Below are 17,914 nucleotides of genomic sequence, written 5' to 3'. Positions count from 1 at the left end.
AAGGGCTAACAACATACACCTATTATGGGGGATTAGGCACAATTAAATGGTTAGTGAGCACACTTAATGTTTGGGATTTTAAATATATGTATGGAAGCAATGCAAGTGCCCATCAACAAATGAATGGGCAGAAAAACAATGGTATTTCACAAAATGGAATACAATGTAGCACTGGAAAATAATAAACTCGTAAAACATTGCACAACATGAGTGATCCTGGAGGACATTACACTGAAATATCTCAGCCACAAAAGGACAAATACTGCATAACACCACCATTATAAAGCAGGACTGGCATGGGGCCTTGGAGGATAACAAAAAGAGTGGATAGATAATGAATATTATATTAGAACAGATGAAGGAAAGAACTGTTTAAAAGGAATATATGATTAGGCATTATATTTAAGACAACAGTCAGAATAAGAGGTACACTGCAAAGAAAACTGAGTGAGGGAAGGAAGGAAATTGAGCAATAATGAATGAAAGGGAAGGAAGAGAGAGAGAGAGGAAGGGAAGGAAGAGAGAGAGGAAGAGAAGGAAGAGAGAGAGGAAGGGAAGAAAGTGAGAGAGGAAGGAAGGAAGGAAGGAAGAGAGAGAGAGAGGAAGGAAGGAAGGGAAAGAAGAGAGGAAGGAAAAAAGGAAGGAAGGAAGGAAGGAAAGAAGGGAGGGAGAAAGGAAGGAAGGAAGGAGAAGGAAGGAAGGAAAAGAGAGAGGAAGGAAGGGAGGGAGGGAGGGAGGGAGAACTGGGGAAAGTGGAAGGGAGGAAAATGTGCAGCAATGAATGAATGAAATCCAACTTTTCTGTAAACTTTCATTAAAATCACAATTAAAATTAAAAAACTTTAATATTTAAAAGAAAGAAATAAAAGGGAAGGAGTCGGAGTTCTAAAAAGATCACAGCCTAGAGAGGTAGATAAACTTCCTTCTCTTACATCTTATGTAATAAAGTCATTCTCAGAAACAAAACAAAAAAAATCCCATAAAGTAGCTACTAAATCAACTGATCAAGTTACTGAATTATTACAGGAATTAATACCTCAAAGAATACATTACCATCATTTTCTTCTATACTACTTGTATGAGTCTTGAAATATGGCAAATAGAGAAGCAGGGATCAGACTGTTAGATCTTAGGAAAATCAATTAAGATCTGTTTCCTTCTCTGTAAGATTGCGGCTAAACCTCTACCTTGACTCACAAAAAGTGGTGGTGGTCGTCAGCTGCCATTGCTTTAATTACCACTTATGGTGGACCCAGGTACAACAGAACAAAATCTTCCTTAGTGATTTTCCAGCTTCAAGATCACTGATATGCTTGAATCTATTGTGGTCATGATGTTGCTTATCAGTTCAGTGGCAAGGGTTTTTGTTTTCTTGATGTTGAGATGCAATCCATAATGAATGAAGGCTGTAGCAACTTACCTTCTTCAGCAAGTGCCTCAAGTCCTCACTTAAGCAAGGCTGTGTCATGTGCATAAGCAAGGTTATTAATGAGTCTTCCTACAATCTTGATACCATGTTCTTCTTCAAGGAGTTTAGTTTCTTGAGTAATTTGCTCAACATACAGATTAAATAGATATGAGGAAAGGATGCAACCTTGATGCACGCTTTTCCTAATTTTAAACCATGAAGTGTTCCCTTGCTCTGTTCAGACACTAGCTTCTTGGTCTAGGAACAGGTTTCACATGGACACAATTAAGTTCTTGGATTCCCATTCTCAATGTTAGCCATAATTTATTATTATCCACACAGCCAAATGTTTTTGTATTGTCAATAAAACACAAAGAGACATTCTTCTGGTATTCTTTGCTTTAACAGATGGAGAAAAGATTGAGACTGTCAATGACTTTATCTTATTTGGATCCACAATTAATATACTTGGTACCAGCAGTCAGGAGATCAAGGAAAGTCTGTAGTCAGGGGCATCTCCAAATTATTGCAGATCAATTATATCAGTTTGAGGTCTAAGGTGTGTATGATTCAGTGTCTTTCAGTCACTTTCTATGCATTTGAGAGCTGAACAATGAACAAGGACAAAAGAAGAAGAAGTGACACCTGTGAACCACAGTATAGGAGAAAAGTAGTGAATACTCCATGATGGCTAAAAGAACACACAGTTATGTCTCGAACAAGGTGCAGTCAGATGGTTCTTTGGAGGCAAAGATGATGAAGCTTCATCCTACATATTTTGGGCATGCTGCTAGGAAAGGCTATTACTTGGAAAGGGACAAGATGCTTGGAAAGGTAGTGGAGAGAGCAAGACCCTCAACCAGGTGGACTGACATAGTGACTGCAGCAACAGATTTGAGTGTGTCCGAGTTTGTGAGTATGGCACAGGAGAGGATAAGGTTCAGATCTTTTGTTCTTGTGGTCACTATAAATTGTACTCAATTTGACAGCATCTAACAACAAAAACAACACTGCTGCGGTCACCTGTGTATTCTGAGTGCCTTCTAGCTAAAGAGGCTCATCTCCCAGAACTATATGGGACATTACTCTATCATGGTCCACAGGCCAGTTTTCAGACAATTCCCAGGTCTTTCTTCTTAGTTCAGAAGCTCCACCAAAACATGTCCACCATAGTTGACCTCGCTGGTATCTGAAATACCAGTGGAGTGTGGCATCCAGCATCAAAGCAATATATGTGATTGATAAAATTAGAAAAAGGTAGCGAAGAAGAATCAGAACTTTTGTGAAAGTACCTTTAAATGCTAAAGCTTTATGTAAATCTTTAAATGAAAGATCTCTCATGTGAAAAGTTTGCTGATATGTTCAATGGAGGTAAAAGTTCAAATTTATATAAAACTTAATTAAACTTATAAATAGCAGCTTGCCCAGACTTCACAGCACTACATCTACAGAGTTAGTCTATTCTAGTAGTAGAGTTGTACTTATTTTAACTTGTTTACAGTGTTACTCAAACCTTACATGTTCTAGTTACATACCTCATAAAACTAAAAATAAAATCTTATTACTTTTTTGAAGAGGTAGAGGGGATCTTAGAGAAGATTTAATATAACCTATTCATTTCAAATTAAAAAATGAAAAATTTCAAGGAAAGAAAATGCCTTCAAAGAAACAAAGTATATAAACATCAAAAAGTTATATTTAAATACAAATGGAATCACAGAAAGATAAAATGATTTGGAAAAAACCTTACAAGACCTATGGAAGGAAAAAATTAGTATTATCTAATCAAGAACAATAAGAACAATAAATATTTTTAATACCCTTGTTGTTGTGGTTATGTGCCATCAAGTTGCCTGTGACTCACAGCGACCCTATGTACAACAGCTCTAAACTCTGCTCTATCCTGTGCCAATCTTACTGTCTTACCCCCATTACCCCGTCACTGAATCAATTCATGTCATAGACAGTTTTCCTCTCCTGCGCTTTTGCTCCACCCTCCCTAGCATGACATCCATCTCCAAGTACTGGTCTCTCCCTGCAACATGTCCAAAGTAGGTCAAAGCTTCAGAATCCTTGCCTCCAAGGAGCAGCCTGGCTTCACTCTCTTCAGGACAAACCTGTTTACCCTTGTGGCAGTCCATTCACTACTCTTTCCCAGCACCACAGCTCAAAGGCATCAATTCTCCTTCTATCGTCTCAAGTCATTGTCCAGATCTCTGATGCATAGCAAGTAACTGCAAAGAACATAGCATGGATCAGGTGCATCTTAGTCTTCAGAGTGGCACAATTGCTTTTCAGTACTTTGGAGAGGTCCCTAATAGTAGACTTTCCCATTGCAATACATCTTTTCATTTCCTGGCTGCTGGTGCCAAGAGTGTTGACTGTGGAGCCAAGCAAACTGAAGCTGTTTATAATCTCAATCTCTTCATCACCTATCACAATGGTGAGTGGTGAGAACCTTTGTTTTCTTGATATTGAGCTTCAATCCATATTGAAGGCTGCAGTGCAGCAAGCGCTTCAGGTCCTCCTCAGTTTCAACAAGCAGGGTTGTGTCATCTGCATAATGCAAAGTACTTTTAATATCCTTAGAAAAGAAAAATATGGCACTGAACAGACATTAAAGCACTGGAGAGCTATGAAAAACAAATACACAAATAAGAACTGCAGATAAGAAAAATAAAAACCCAAACTCTAATAAAGAGCTAAATATAAAAAAGAATTACCAGGTTGGGGGAGGGATTTGCCCACCTCTGCTGATTTACCATTAATTTTTTAAATTATTTATTTATTTTATTATTATTATTACTTTTGTGTGTGTGTGTGTGTACCATCAGATCGGATCTGACAGGCACAGGAGATTACCCTTCCTTCTCCAGCAGAGCATCTGGTGGATTTGAACGCATACCTCTGAGATTGCAGTGCAGCTTCTTACCACTAACCCACCAGAGCTCCCCTACCATTAATTTTTTTTTAACCTCCTGAATTTAAATATTCAGTACTCTGAAAGGTCATGGTCTTTGCAATCACTTGTTATGCATCAGAGAGTTGGACAATGACTAGGGAGGATAGAAGGAGAATTGATGCCTTTGAGCTGTGATGCTGGAGAAGAGTATTGAATGTCCCATGGACTGCCAAGAAAACAAACAGATTCATCCTGGAAAGGGTTAAACCGGGCTGCTCCTTGGAGGCAAGGATTCTGAGGCTTTGTCTGACATACTTTGGACATGTTGTAAGGAGAGACAGGTCCTTGGAGAGGGACATCATGCTTGGGAGGGTGGAGGGACAGCGCAGGAGTGGAAGACCCTCTATGAGGTGGACTGACTCAGTGACTGGGGTAATCGGGATGGGTGTGTCAGAGGCAGTGCGATAGGCACAGGATAGAGCAGGGTTTAGGGCTGTTGTACATAGGGTCGCTATGAGTCGCAGCAAGCGACTCGACGGCACATAACAACAACAACAACAACAACAACTCTGAAAGGATATCTTTACAAATACTAGACATGCTTTGCAATTAACCACAAAGTCACTTGGCTTTCTCCTCAACTTTTCCTACTAAATTCTTCTGGCCAGAAACATTTATCATAGGTTGAGTACATTTAAGGTATTAAGAAAAGATAACAGATCTAAACAAAAAGTCAAATACATTTGCATCATCAGTAAAACATAAGTAAGCATCTTTTCAGGTATTCTCTACTTTAAGACAAGATCCATACGACATTAGCAGAAAGAACTTGTATATATTAGAGCTTGTTCAATAATAATGCTTACTAGAGCTTTATTGACAATACAAAGGAATCTGCCTTTGTGGATAACAAATTATGGCTAACATTAAGAATGGGAGTCCCAGAACACTCAATTGTGCTCATGAGAAAACCATACACAGACCAAGAAGCAGTTATCCAAACAGAATATGGGAACACAGCAAAGTCTAAACTCAGGAAAAGTGTTATGTCAGGATTATAACCTTTACTGTATCTATTCCAAAATCAGGGAAACTGTGTGTCCTTTCACTATATCTATTCCATCTGCACGCTGAGAAAATAATTTGAGAAGCTGGACTATGTAAAAAAAAATATGGTATCAGGATTGGAGGAAGACTCAAAAGCCATCAGTATTACACAGACGTGACAAAACTTTGCTTATGCAAAGTGATAAAAGACTGAAAGAACACTTGCTACCAAAGATCAAAGACTACAATTTTTAAAAATCCAATAAAATACATAAAAAGCTTTCAATGTGGATTATATCTCAACATCAAGAAAACAAAAATCCTCACCAATGGAACAACAGGCAGCAGCATCACGGAGAAAAGACTGAAGTTGTCAATCATCTCATTTCACTTGGATCCACAATTAATACTCATGATAATAGCAGTCAAGAAAGCAAAAGACACACTGAACTGAGAAAAATGTGTTGTCAAGTACCTTTCCAAAGTGCTTAAGACCAACGGTGTCAGTTTAAAGTTAAGGTATTTCTGACTTAAGCCACAGTCTTTTTGTCAGTTGCTTCCACTGCATATCAAAGTTGGAAAATGAATAAAGACAAGAGAATTGTGGGGTTGGCAAAAGAGTACTGACTATCCTATGCATTGCCAAGAGAAGATGTCTATATTAGAAAAAGTACAGCCAGAGAAGCCTCATCGCACTTACTTTGAGTATGTTATCAGGAGTGGGATGAGACCTTGGAAAAAGGCATCATGCTTGGGAAGATGGATGGTCAGAAAAAGAAAGGAAGATCTTCAACAAGATGCACTGACACAGTGATTGTAACAATGGGTTCAAGTATGCTGGCAGAGGATAGGGAAGGGTTCAGATTTGTTGTTCATGCTCTGAGCTGCAGCTGGCATGACAGCACATGACATCACTTGACCTAACATCTCTTACCCATCCAATCCCCATCTCCATCATAAAAACTGTTAAATCTAGTTCACATCAGTAAACATCACCTTATACAATTCTCAACAAAGAACACATGTACTACTGAGCAAATGGTGGCAGGAGGAAAAAGAGACTAAGGAAAGGTTTAAACACAAATACAGACAATTGTGGAAGACTGATCCTTGTGGAGGGTTCATCCCAGGAGGAGAGGGATAAAACTAGTGATTGTAATATGTAAATTCAAAATAAAGAAGGATCAGGATATTACAGCAAATCTGAAATCAAATCTACTAATTCTATAGAAAAGTTAGGTGGTTTGAATTCACCATCTGCTCTGCAAGAGAAGGTTGGGCAATCTCCTGTGCAATTTACGATCACCGGAAACTCACTGAAGGTTCAGTTATGGGTTGGTTCTGACTGAACAACACACGACAACATCTACAGGAAGAGACAATAAAGAAGTTTAACATCAGTCAGCACAAGGTAAGGGGCCGTCTGCAAAACAGTCATCAACTGTACATACGCAAGTTCAAGTTGAAGCAGAAGACTATTAAAACAAGTCTTGGAGAACTAAAGTACAGCCTTGTGAATATGCTAACTGAATTTAAAGATCATCTCAAAAATAGGTTTGACACACTGCACTAATGACTGGGAAGACCAGAAGAGAACAGTCGGATGGCATCCAGGACATCATACATGAACAAAGGAAGGGGAGGATTGTAAAATAATGAAAGAATTTTTTTTTACTTTTTTCAAAGAGAAAAACCAACTGGGGAAAGGGTAATCAGGGAGGAAAATGTGCAGCAATGAATGAATGGATATTCAAAGTCTCTATAAAGTTTCATTAAAATTTCAATTAAAAAAAAGACGGGGGAGGGGGTGGGAAAACCAAAATGGATGCCAGAAGAAGCCTGCTCTTGAAGGGAGAAGAGTTAAAGAAAATTAGAGAAATGTTGAAGTAAAAGAGCTGAACAGATGATTTCAAAAGACACCTAGGGAAGACAAAGTATTACAATGAAATATGCAAATAAGAAAGAAAGACAGAAGCATTGATGTCTCTGAATTACTGTGCTGGCAAAGAATAATTAATATCCCATGGGCTGCCAGAAGAATAAACAAGTCTATTGTGGAAGAAGAAGAGTAAGAATGTTTCTTAGAAGAAATAATTATCAGGAGGGGTCAGTCCCTTAGAAGAAGACAACACAGTTACTTAAGTAAGGGGTTAATTAATATAAAGTGTTGTAAATGTGACAGAGGAAGGGCACTATTTCATTTTGTTGTATATTCAGTCCTTACAAGACATTTACTGGCACCTAACAACAATATTCTAATGAAGGTGAGGTAGTGTAGATTTTTATTTTGATTTGTATATGCATTCAATTTAAAATGAAAAATTCATGCAGCTTTTTTGTTAATATATTTGTTACTATATTTGTTTAATATATTTGTTACTAAAATATTTCAAAATAACTCCATACCTTTTCAATCTATATGCAGAACAGATTATCCTGGAGGCTGGGCGAGGATAAATGAGGCATCAGGATTGGAAGAAGATTCATCAACAATCTGCGTTATGCAGATTACACAACTCTGCTTGCTGAAACTCTGGAGGACCTGAAGCACTTGCTGCAGAAGGTCAAGGACTGCAGCCTTCACTATGGATTGAGGCTCAATATCAAGAAAACAAAGATTCTCACCACTGGGCCAAATGGCAGCATCAGGATGGATGGTGAAGAGACTCTTAACAGCTTTAGTTTGCTTGGCTCCACAATCAACAATCTTGGCACTAGCAACCAGAAAATTAATGGGAAAGTCTCTGCTGTTAGAGACCTCTCCAAAGTACTGAGGAGCAATGATGTCACTCTGGAGACTAAGTTGTGTCTGATACAGGCCATGGTCTTTGCAATCACTTGCTATGCATCAGAGAGCTGGACAACGACTAGGGATGATAAAAGGAGAACTGAAGCCTTTAAGTTGTGATGTTGGAGAAGAGTAATAAATATACCATGGACTGCTAAGAAAATGAACAGGTCTGTCCTAGAGAGTGTTAAACCAGATTGCTCCTTGGAGGCAAGGGTTCTGAAGCTTCGTCTGACATACTTTGGACATGTTGCACAGAGGGATCAATCCTTGGAGAGGGACGTCATACTTGGGAGGGTGGAGGGACAGCGCAGGAGAGAAAGACCTTCTGTGAGATGGACTGATTCAATGACTCAGATAATCAGGGTAGGTATGTCGGATACAGTAAGATTGGCACAGGATAGAGCAGGATTTAGGGCTCTTGTACATAGGGTCATATGATTCACAGGTGATTTGACAGTACACAACCACCACCACCACCACAATTTACATAATTTATTTTTTTAAGTTACTCCTTTCTCAGATACCACTCAAAAATTGAAAGTTGTGTAACTGGAAAATGTTAACATGACCTTTGGGACATGGAAACACAAGACACTGGTATAGTAAATTTACCTTGTTTTGTTATTGTTATGTGCGCTGACCACAACTCATACCGATCCCATATACCACAACTCTTAACCTCACTCTTCCTGAGCCAAATTCACCATTTCCAACACACCTGACCCCATTGCCACAGTCACTGTAGCACTCCTGTTTCATCCAGGATCTTCCTCTCCTGTGCTCACCCTCCATCCTTCCAAGTATGATATGCTTCTCCAAGGACAACATGACAACATGCCCAAAGTATGTAAGATGGAGTTCCAAAATCCTTGCCTCTAAGGAGCAAATTGGTTTCACCCTCTCCAAGACAGACCTTTTTGTTCTCTTAGCAGTCCATGGTATATTCAACACTCTTCTTCAGCACCACAAAAACTGAGAAGTAGTTGAGAAATAGAGCCAAACTGGAACACTGTTATGCTTTTCCTGCAATTCTATGGTACCACATCTAAGGAAAATGCACTTAGTCAGAGTTGTACCCGATCTTCCCATTTAATTTTCCTATTATTCCAATTTAAATTACTATCACCATGGAGCAAGGTAAAGTAAAAGTTCACATTAATTTTCCACCTACACTTAAAGTTCTTCTCATTTCAAATCATGTTTCATTTGCATATATGTAGAATGACCATCCTCAAAATCTTTTCTTGATTATGACACCAACTCCTCCCCCAAAAAAAACGCAAGAAATAAAACAAACACAACCCCCTCAGGTACTGAGTTTATAAAATAAGGCAAAACATCCTAGACTATAAATTAAGACACTCTATATTCTAACTTTTAATGTTGATAGGGTTTTCAAAAGCCTGTTATTTAAGAAGTGGACGGTCAATCCTGCCTCCTAGTTTGTCTTAATCTGGGAGTTCCAGACTTACGGCATCTGACACCAGCGGCACAGCATTCAGTATCACATGCATCAGGGAGAGCAGCAGGGTTGTATTCTCTCTCCATACCTATTCAATCTCTATGCTGAGCAAATTATTCAAGAAGCTGGACTCTGTGAAGAGGAATGTGAAATCACGATCGGTGAGAGGCTCATCAATAGCCTGCATTATGCAGATGACACAACCTTGTTTGCTGAAAGTGAAGAGGGCTTGATGCACTTGTTGCAGATGATCAAGGAGTGCAGCCTTCAGTATGGACTGTATCTCAAGGTCAAGAAAACAGATTCTTACCACTGGACGGATAGGCAACATCATGATGGATGGAGAAGAAATAAAAACTATAAACAACTTCATCTTACTTGGATCCACATTTAACAGCCCTGGTACCAGCAGTCAGGAAATAAGGATATGCATTGTACTGGAAAAGTCTGCAGTTAGGGACCTCTCAAATTATTGAGGAATAATTATGTCAGTTTGAAGACTAAGGTGTGTCTGATTCAGGCAAATGAATAGGGATGGCAGAAGAAATACTGATGCCTTTGAGCTGCAGTGATGGAGAAAAGCACTGAACATCCTACGGACCATCAAAAGAACAAACAAATATGTCCTGGAGAGGGTGCAGCCAGAGTGCTCTTTGAAGGCTTTGCTTCACATACTTCAGGAATGTTGCTAGGAAGGGCTATCCCTTGAGACGGACATGATGTTTGGAAGGGTAGAGGGTGGCAAAAGACAGGAAGACCTTCAACAAGGTGAATTAACATGATGACTGCCTCAATGGTAAGTGTGAACCTGGCACAGAAAAGGATGAGGTTCAGATCTGTTGTTCATAGGATCACTATGAGTTGGACTCGACTCAATGGCACCTAATTAGTCTCATCTATGCTACCTTCTACCTGAGAGTCATACATTCGTCAGTATATAACATACTTCTTCAATTTTTATGGTGAAGCTGGTCTCTTTTCTAAGTATGACTTTCTTCCCAAACTCTTACCTAACACATTCTTGCTAAATATTCTAATGTCCCAATTCAAATATCACCTTCCCAATGTTGTTGTTGGTACGTTCTGTTGAGTCACCTGTGACTCATAGTGACCCTATGTACAACAGCCCTAAACCTTGCTCTATCCTGGCCAATCTCAGTCTCCAACATACCTAGCACCATTACCCCAGTCACTGAATCAATCCATCCCATCAAGGGTCTTCTTTTCCTGCACTGTCCCTCCACCCTCCAAAGCATGATGTTCCTCTCCAAGCACTGGTTCCTCTTGCAACATGTCCAAAGTATGTCAGACGAGCCTTCAGAATCCTTGCCTCCAAGGAACAGCCTGGTTTCACCCTCTCCAGGACAAACCTGTTTGTTCTCCTAGCAGTCCATCGTATAGTCAATACTCTTCTCCAACACCAGAGCTCGAAGGCATCAGTCCTCCTTTGATCATCCCTAGTCATTGTCCAGCTCTCTAATGCATATCAAGTGATTGCAAATACCAAGGCTTCCTGATGTAGTCTATACAAATTCCTGGTCATCCCCCCAAATAATGGATTAATTCAACCAACACTTATTGAACACTTATTACGCACCAAGTACTATGCAAGTATTGAAGATACAAACAGGACATGTCAAACACAACCTCTACTTTTTTATTTATCTGCTTATTCTGAAGCTCAAATGAGATAAGATATTTAAAATCAAGCCCAGCAAAGTTATTTAAAAAACACTAGCTATTGTTGTTGCTGCCCAATCATCTTATCTCAAGTAGTTGCTTCCTACCCAATAAATTAATTATCACCTTATATCTCACCCTAACTTACTTTTTATCTTAGCACTTCTAAATACATCTCATTATGTATTTATAAATTTGTTTGTTGCTTAATTCCTCTACTAGGTACTATGTATTTGTTTTTAAAATAGTGTCATATCTAAAGGTCAGAACATCAGCTGACCCTTGGAAGAAGATTTAAAAAAATCCATATGTCAATTATTTCTTCAATCTGAAGGCAGAGACAGACATTAATCAGCTAATCACAGCAATAAATGTAAAATTACAATTGACATGTATGTTATAGAGAAAGGCTACAAACAGAAAAGGATATGACCTTGGTTTTTCCTGCAAGGAGTGGGCAGAGTAAACAAGTTTCCTCAAGTTCTCTGAGGTGAGAGTGTAAAGATATATCAGAATTAGGCAGGCAAGACAAGTACAAGTCATTTGTACATGCTGTTCTTTCTATTTGGACTACTCTGTAACTCATATCACTTAATACTTCAGTTCTCTTCTTGAAGTAATATCCTCTGGTAAGCCAGTTAAGAGTAAGTGCTTCATTCTGTAACCCCACACCCCCTTTTCATAGCACTCAACATATTTAAAATAATTCTTTTCGTTTGATTTCTATAATGTCCCCACACATTCAAGAGGCAGGGACCACATCTCTTTCACTATTATCCTTAATGCAGCACATTCATTGACACTTTAAAAAAAAAGTCATTAGTTGGATGAAAAATAACGACTATATCTTATAAATCTCTCTTAGGAGAAGTACAGCCAGAATGTTCCATAGAAGGGAAGATGGCAAGATTTCGTCTTATGCTTTTGGACATTTTCTATTTTATCAGGAAGGATCAGTCTCTGCAGAAGGACATTATGCTTAGTGATGGGGCAGGGGAAAAAAAAAAGAAAGAAAACCACTCTCAAAAAAATGGACTGACACAGCAACTCTAACAATGGACTCAATTACAGCAACAATTGCGAGGATGGCACACAGGTAGGTCACTGTGAGTCACAACCTACTTGATGATACCTAACAACAATGGTGCAGAATAGGGCAAGGTTCAGATCTGTTGTTTTTAGGGTTGCCATGAGTCTTAGACAACTCAAAAACAACTGACAACAGCAACATCTTAAACTAGTGGTCTTGATAGAGTAATGCACATTAGCAGCAGCATCACCTGTTAGAAATGCCAACTCTATTGTAGGCAGAATGAATCAAATCCTGGAAATGAGGGCCAAGCAAGCCCTCACTGTGCTTCTCATGTGGAATAAAGTTTGAGAACTCCAATCTTAGAAATCAACTATTCAAAATGCAGCATAATAGCAAACAGTTTGAAAAATAAATAATGCAAAGCTTCATAATAATCATTTGTTCAGCTCTATTTATTAAGTACTTTCTCAACATAGTATACAAGGAAAATAAAAAAGCAGCTAAAAATTATTTACTGCTCAAATAAGCCAATATTTTACACTTTCCCCTCATCAACTCTTACCACACATGTATGTGTTTTAACATGTAAGGAAAAATCAAGTTGGCTGGAGGCAAAATTTAAACCACAATAAGGCCTAATAGTCTTTCCAGCCTCATGTCTTACTACTACACATCTTTGTTCTCACAATGCTCCATGCAGAAGTAGCTCTACTTCCTATAATATACCCTAAATCCTTTCTATTTACATTCACAAAATGAGCTACATAAATTCTACTTCACCTTCAAAGTCTAATTCAAATGCCACTTCTTAATCCTAAATACCATATACCACAACATATGTTCTCTTTCAGTGAGAGGGCCAATGCCTATAAAATGTTAGTAGTTTGCTGTCTTAGGTAATATACAGCTCTATATTCTGAAGAAATCTTCACATCTCACTAAATTTCCCTTTCAGAATAGTCCACTACTTGTCTCAACTTTTAATTTAAGATAATACTTGTCAGGTAGTAAGAAGAGACCATAAAGTGAATCATTCAAGCATCTGTTTGACATTTTAAGTAACAGAAAGAAGTAAGATGCGGTTGCTGCCTTGAAGAACTGCATTCCATAAAGAAATCAGGTTAGCACACAATGTCAGTGATCAGCTATAGAAGGCAAAGAGTTTCTATGGCCACAGTCAGAGAAAATTGATAACCTAAAATGCAGGAATCAGTGAAAGAAGTTCACAGATTAAATTATATTACAGTAAACCCCTTAGCAAGATGGGAGGGGTTACAGAAATTGATTAATCATCTAGGAGAACATGATTACCAGAGGACAATTTTGGCTAGACTGTCTTATTCATTCCACACAGAGGCCAAAATTTCACCTGCTGTACATTATGGAGCAATGTTTTCAAGAAATGTACTGAACCCAAGTGCGGCCAATTCAATGCCAAGCCAACTGAAGTCTCAATCTATTTTGAAACAAGTGGGACAAAAAAATTGCACGGCTCACCCTATCAAAAGCTGAGTGAGCAAAACAAATGTGTGTCCCTAGGGGCTGTCAAGCTGATTTTAATACTTAGATGCCCCTGCCCTCTGCATCCAAACAATTTGTTCTGAGTAATCAATCATCAAGCCTTTTACTAAATACATATTTTTAAATTCCCCACACTGGATCCCCATATGAAAAGCACTCAAAGCACAAATCAAGTTCAAACCATTTCTTGTTGGTTCTAAATAGATTGACAGGGAACTCTGGTGGCCTAGTGGTAAAGAGCTGCACCCTCAAACCACAGGCAAGCGGTTCCAATTCACCAGCTGCTTCCCTAGCTACTTACAGCCTCTGAAAACCCGCTGGAGGGTCAGCTATGGGTCGGTTCCGACTCGACGGTACAGACAATACAACAGACTTTGGTACATCCATCAGGTCAGAGTGCTGGCCCTCACCCCATCACTCTAAACACACACTCACACTCAGGTTCTGCCCTGACTCTAGGTAATACAGGCTTGCAGGCTCTTTCCAATACCGCCCCTGTCCCCTCTCCAATAAAAAAAAAGATAATCCCTATGTGCCCGCTCAACAGCTCCTAGGGAGCAATAGCTCTCATATTGTTCCTGCTTAGACCCTGAAGCCCGTAGAAGGAAATGGGGACAGCTGTGAGCGCGGGGGAGAGAGGACATCTGATAAGGAGAAAGGAAATGTGAATGGCTGAGGACGAAGGGACAAGGAGGTAAGAAGAGAGACAGAGAAGGGAGAGGGCAGTGAGCAGAAAACAGTGCAGGAGGGTAAGAAGGGACGGCGAAGAGCAAGAGAGAAACACAACGGGAGAAAATCGACAAGCAGAATGACCGGAGAAGAGTAAAAAGCAAAATGGAAGAGAAAAAGAAGGGAGGGGTTCTAGGACGGAGTAAGGGGGCCAGCATTAGAGGCTGTCATTGGGGGTGTTCTTAAAGGGGGAGAAAGGTGTCAACGAGGAGGTAGGAGATTAAGCAGATGTCACCAAAAAGGGTTCACCTCTGCAGGTGGACGCCAATGGGGGGGTAGGTATGGGGAGGAGGAGCTGAATATCGAGGAGGCGGTAGCGAGGGGCTCAGGTAAAAGCCGGGCGCGGGGAAAACACAGATCACAGATACAGCTAGGGAAGTGCAGGCCCGCAGGGTTGGGTGGCGGGAGGCTGCGGCTCCGCAGGCCTCGCTCCCTCACCATGGCTGTGCTGGCCTGGTCGTCGGGTATGCCGCCTCTGTCCTGGGTTCGGTGGCGGGCTGGGCCCGGGCCCGCCCCCAGGCTGAACGGGCGTGGAGGCTCCAGGAGGCTCGAACGAGCGGCGGCTCCGGGCTCGGCCCAGGCCTCGGGCTCTTCGCACCCAGAAGCTAGAAGTACAGCCGCAACAGCCGCAGCAGCCGCAGCCCAAACCGGAGCACAGGCTCCACCCCCCACGAGACCCCGCCCTCACTCGAGAGCAGGCGCTTGACCCCGCCTCCGCCCTCAGTGCGCAGACTCAGCCGTGAGGTCCCGCCTCTTCGCTTGGCTTCTGGGTTCTCTCTGCACAGACCTTTAAAAAGCCACACCCCCGCCCCCCTCGAATCCTCCGCTTCTCTGAAGAATAATAACCGCTTTGAGTGTCACGTGACAACAGACTACTCGATCCACTTGTTTCAGTCTCTTATGACTTTCAGACAAATACGTCACTCTCCTTCATTCTTTTAGAATTCCAACTTTGGTTCTTTGTTACTCATTAAAATTGCCATATTTCTTGATAATTTCAACATTCTCTTAAACAATTTTTCCAATCCAGCCCTCTGCGTTGCTTTTCTCTAGCCTCAGATTCTTTCAGGCTCATAACTTAATCTATCATTACCACTCACTGGAACCTTTCCATTACAATCATTTTAATCAACCAAGTGTCACATCATAACCTCCTCCCTTTTCAGCTAACTCAGTTACACCTCAACTCTAAAGATCCAACCCAAAATGTTTTCAACTCTATGGAGACCCAAAATCACTGACCCTGTTACCTTTACTTTTTCTTATTAAACTAATTAGATTCTACTATCCATCATGACAAGAATTTTGCTTGAGATTGCCCTAAGAAATTTCCCTAAGAAAATTGAAGCAAGCAAAGAACAGCCACAACATCCTATCGTCACTGATAGCTCCCAGTCTACCTGTAACTACTCATATACTCTACTTTCCATTCTTCATTACAAGGGAATTTTTCTTCTCTTAATTAAGGGTAAACACTTTACAGTGTTTTTTAAATTATCTGTGCTGGAAGACATGTTTTTATGAAACACAATAAAAATGGTTAGATAAACAAAAATTTTAAAGACAAAAAAAAGTCAAAGAATTGTATTACTTGATCCAATAAACGTACACTGCAGGGGGGAGGGGAACAAAGGGAACTTGCCACGAAAGTTTTAAACATTTACCTTCCATTTGTTTTAAACCAAGTCAAAGTTTGGACCATCACAAGTGCAAAGAACACACACTTTGAGCAACACTATACTAGGTCCCACACTCTCTCACTTTCTCAAAGGCCTCTGCATTAATTCAGGTATGCTGTAGCAAAGAAATTATTAAAGCGTGGATTAAAACAACAAATTTAATGTCTCACACTTCTGAAGACTAGCAACCTGGAATCAAAATGTCAACTTGATTATGCTCTCCATGAAAGTTTTAGAGAAGATCTTTCTTTACCTTTCGTGGTTTCTGACAATTCTTGATAATATCTCTGTTTCCATGTACATATGTCAATCTTTCTTTTATCTCAGTAAAAACATATACACCAACACAACTTACACATTTACAATTCTTGCTGTTTGCCATTGAATCCGAACTGACCCAGCAGATTTTTCAGAAGCAATAAATCACACAGTGCAGATTGACTATCTTTCTCCAGCTTTATGCCTTCGTGATTTCAGTACAGCTTCTTACCTCGAAGCCACCAGAGCTCCCTTGTCTCAGTGAGCTAGAAGCCAAAAGTCTTGCTTCAATTTTTAAATGTCAAAGTCTTTTTTCCTGTTTATCTTTCTTTCAAATAGAAATCTCTTTAATCAAAAATCCAAAGTGAGTATTCATTCAAACCCAAATCTCAGAGTACTCTTGTTGTGGTTAGGTGCCATCAAGTCTAGTAAGTTTCATGGTGACCCTATGAACAATAGATCTGAACTTTGTCCTATCCTACCCTACGCTGTTACTCTCCTAATCTCTGACACACTCACCCCTTACTGTCATCACTATGTCAATCCACCTACTTGAGGGTCTTCCCATCCTTTGCTGTCCCTCTCCCTTTCCAAGAATAAGGACCTTCTCCAAGGAATAACCTCTCCTAGAAACATGCCAAAAGTATGTGGGATGAAATGTTATCATTTTTGCCTCCAAGAAACACTTTAATTGCACCTTTTCCAAAACATATCTGTTCTTTGGGCATTCCATGATGTATTCAGTACCCTTCTCCACTACTGCAGTTCAAAGGCATCAATTCTTCTGTCATCCTTATTCACTGTCCAGTTCTCAAATGCATAGCAAGTGATTGAAAAGTGTAACAGGCACACCTTAGTCCTCAAACTAACATCATTGTTCCTCAATAATTTGGAGAGCACCTTGACTACAGACTTTCCCAGTGCAATACATCTCTTGATCTCCTGACTGCTGACACCCAGTGCCACTTGTGGATCCAGGTAAGATGAAACTGTCAACAGTTTCAATCTTTTCTATTAATCTATCACCCAGAATACTGGATAGGAGTTAATCTTTCCCCTAGACTAAGCCCCAGCACTCGCTATCAAATTCTACTTTCAACAAGCTTATTTGTAGGGCAAATCTTGCCTTTTAGTATTTCACAATTTCTAAATCTACAATATCCAGATTAATTTATATCATACATTTTAACACATACAAATAACATCAATATCCTGTAAAGTTGAATCAAGGAGAATCTTAACACACAAACCTTTAAAGAAATTATCAGTTTCAACTTCATTCTCCATCCTTAACTTAACCTCATTCATATGCAAAAGACTTTAGGCAACTTACTAACATTGATTACATTTTTCATGCTGTGCTGTCTGTCATTATTACTGTTGTTATTGCTGTTGTTCTTAGGT

General features: G+C 39.8%; 1 protein-coding gene across 2 annotated transcripts in view; it reads right to left on the bottom strand.

The window, feature by feature from the left end:
• ZYG11B (zyg-11 family member B, cell cycle regulator) overlaps positions 1-15,229 on the bottom strand; it is a 139,963-nt gene extending 124,734 nt beyond the window's left edge. The window contains exon 1 of one of the 2 annotated variants that reach the window (XM_006879687.1): positions 15,012-15,229. In XM_006879687.1, coding sequence (XP_006879749.1) covers positions 15,012-15,014 — 3 coding nt within the window. In that variant the 5' untranslated portion in view covers positions 15,015-15,229. The remainder of the gene's footprint in view (positions 1-15,011) is intronic. The other variant, XM_006879688.1, reaches the window with a different exon arrangement.
• Positions 15,230-17,914: the final 2,685 nt, after the last annotated feature.

Source organism: Elephantulus edwardii, unplaced genomic scaffold (assembly GCF_000299155.1).
Source record: "Elephantulus edwardii isolate Elephantulus edwardi_28Jun2011 unplaced genomic scaffold, EleEdw1.0 scaffold00005, whole genome shotgun sequence".
Classification (NCBI taxonomy): domain Eukaryota; kingdom Metazoa; phylum Chordata; class Mammalia; order Macroscelidea; family Macroscelididae; genus Elephantulus; species Elephantulus edwardii.
The sequence above is the reverse complement of the archived record's forward strand: the minus strand, read 5'-3'. Positions and strand labels throughout refer to the sequence as shown.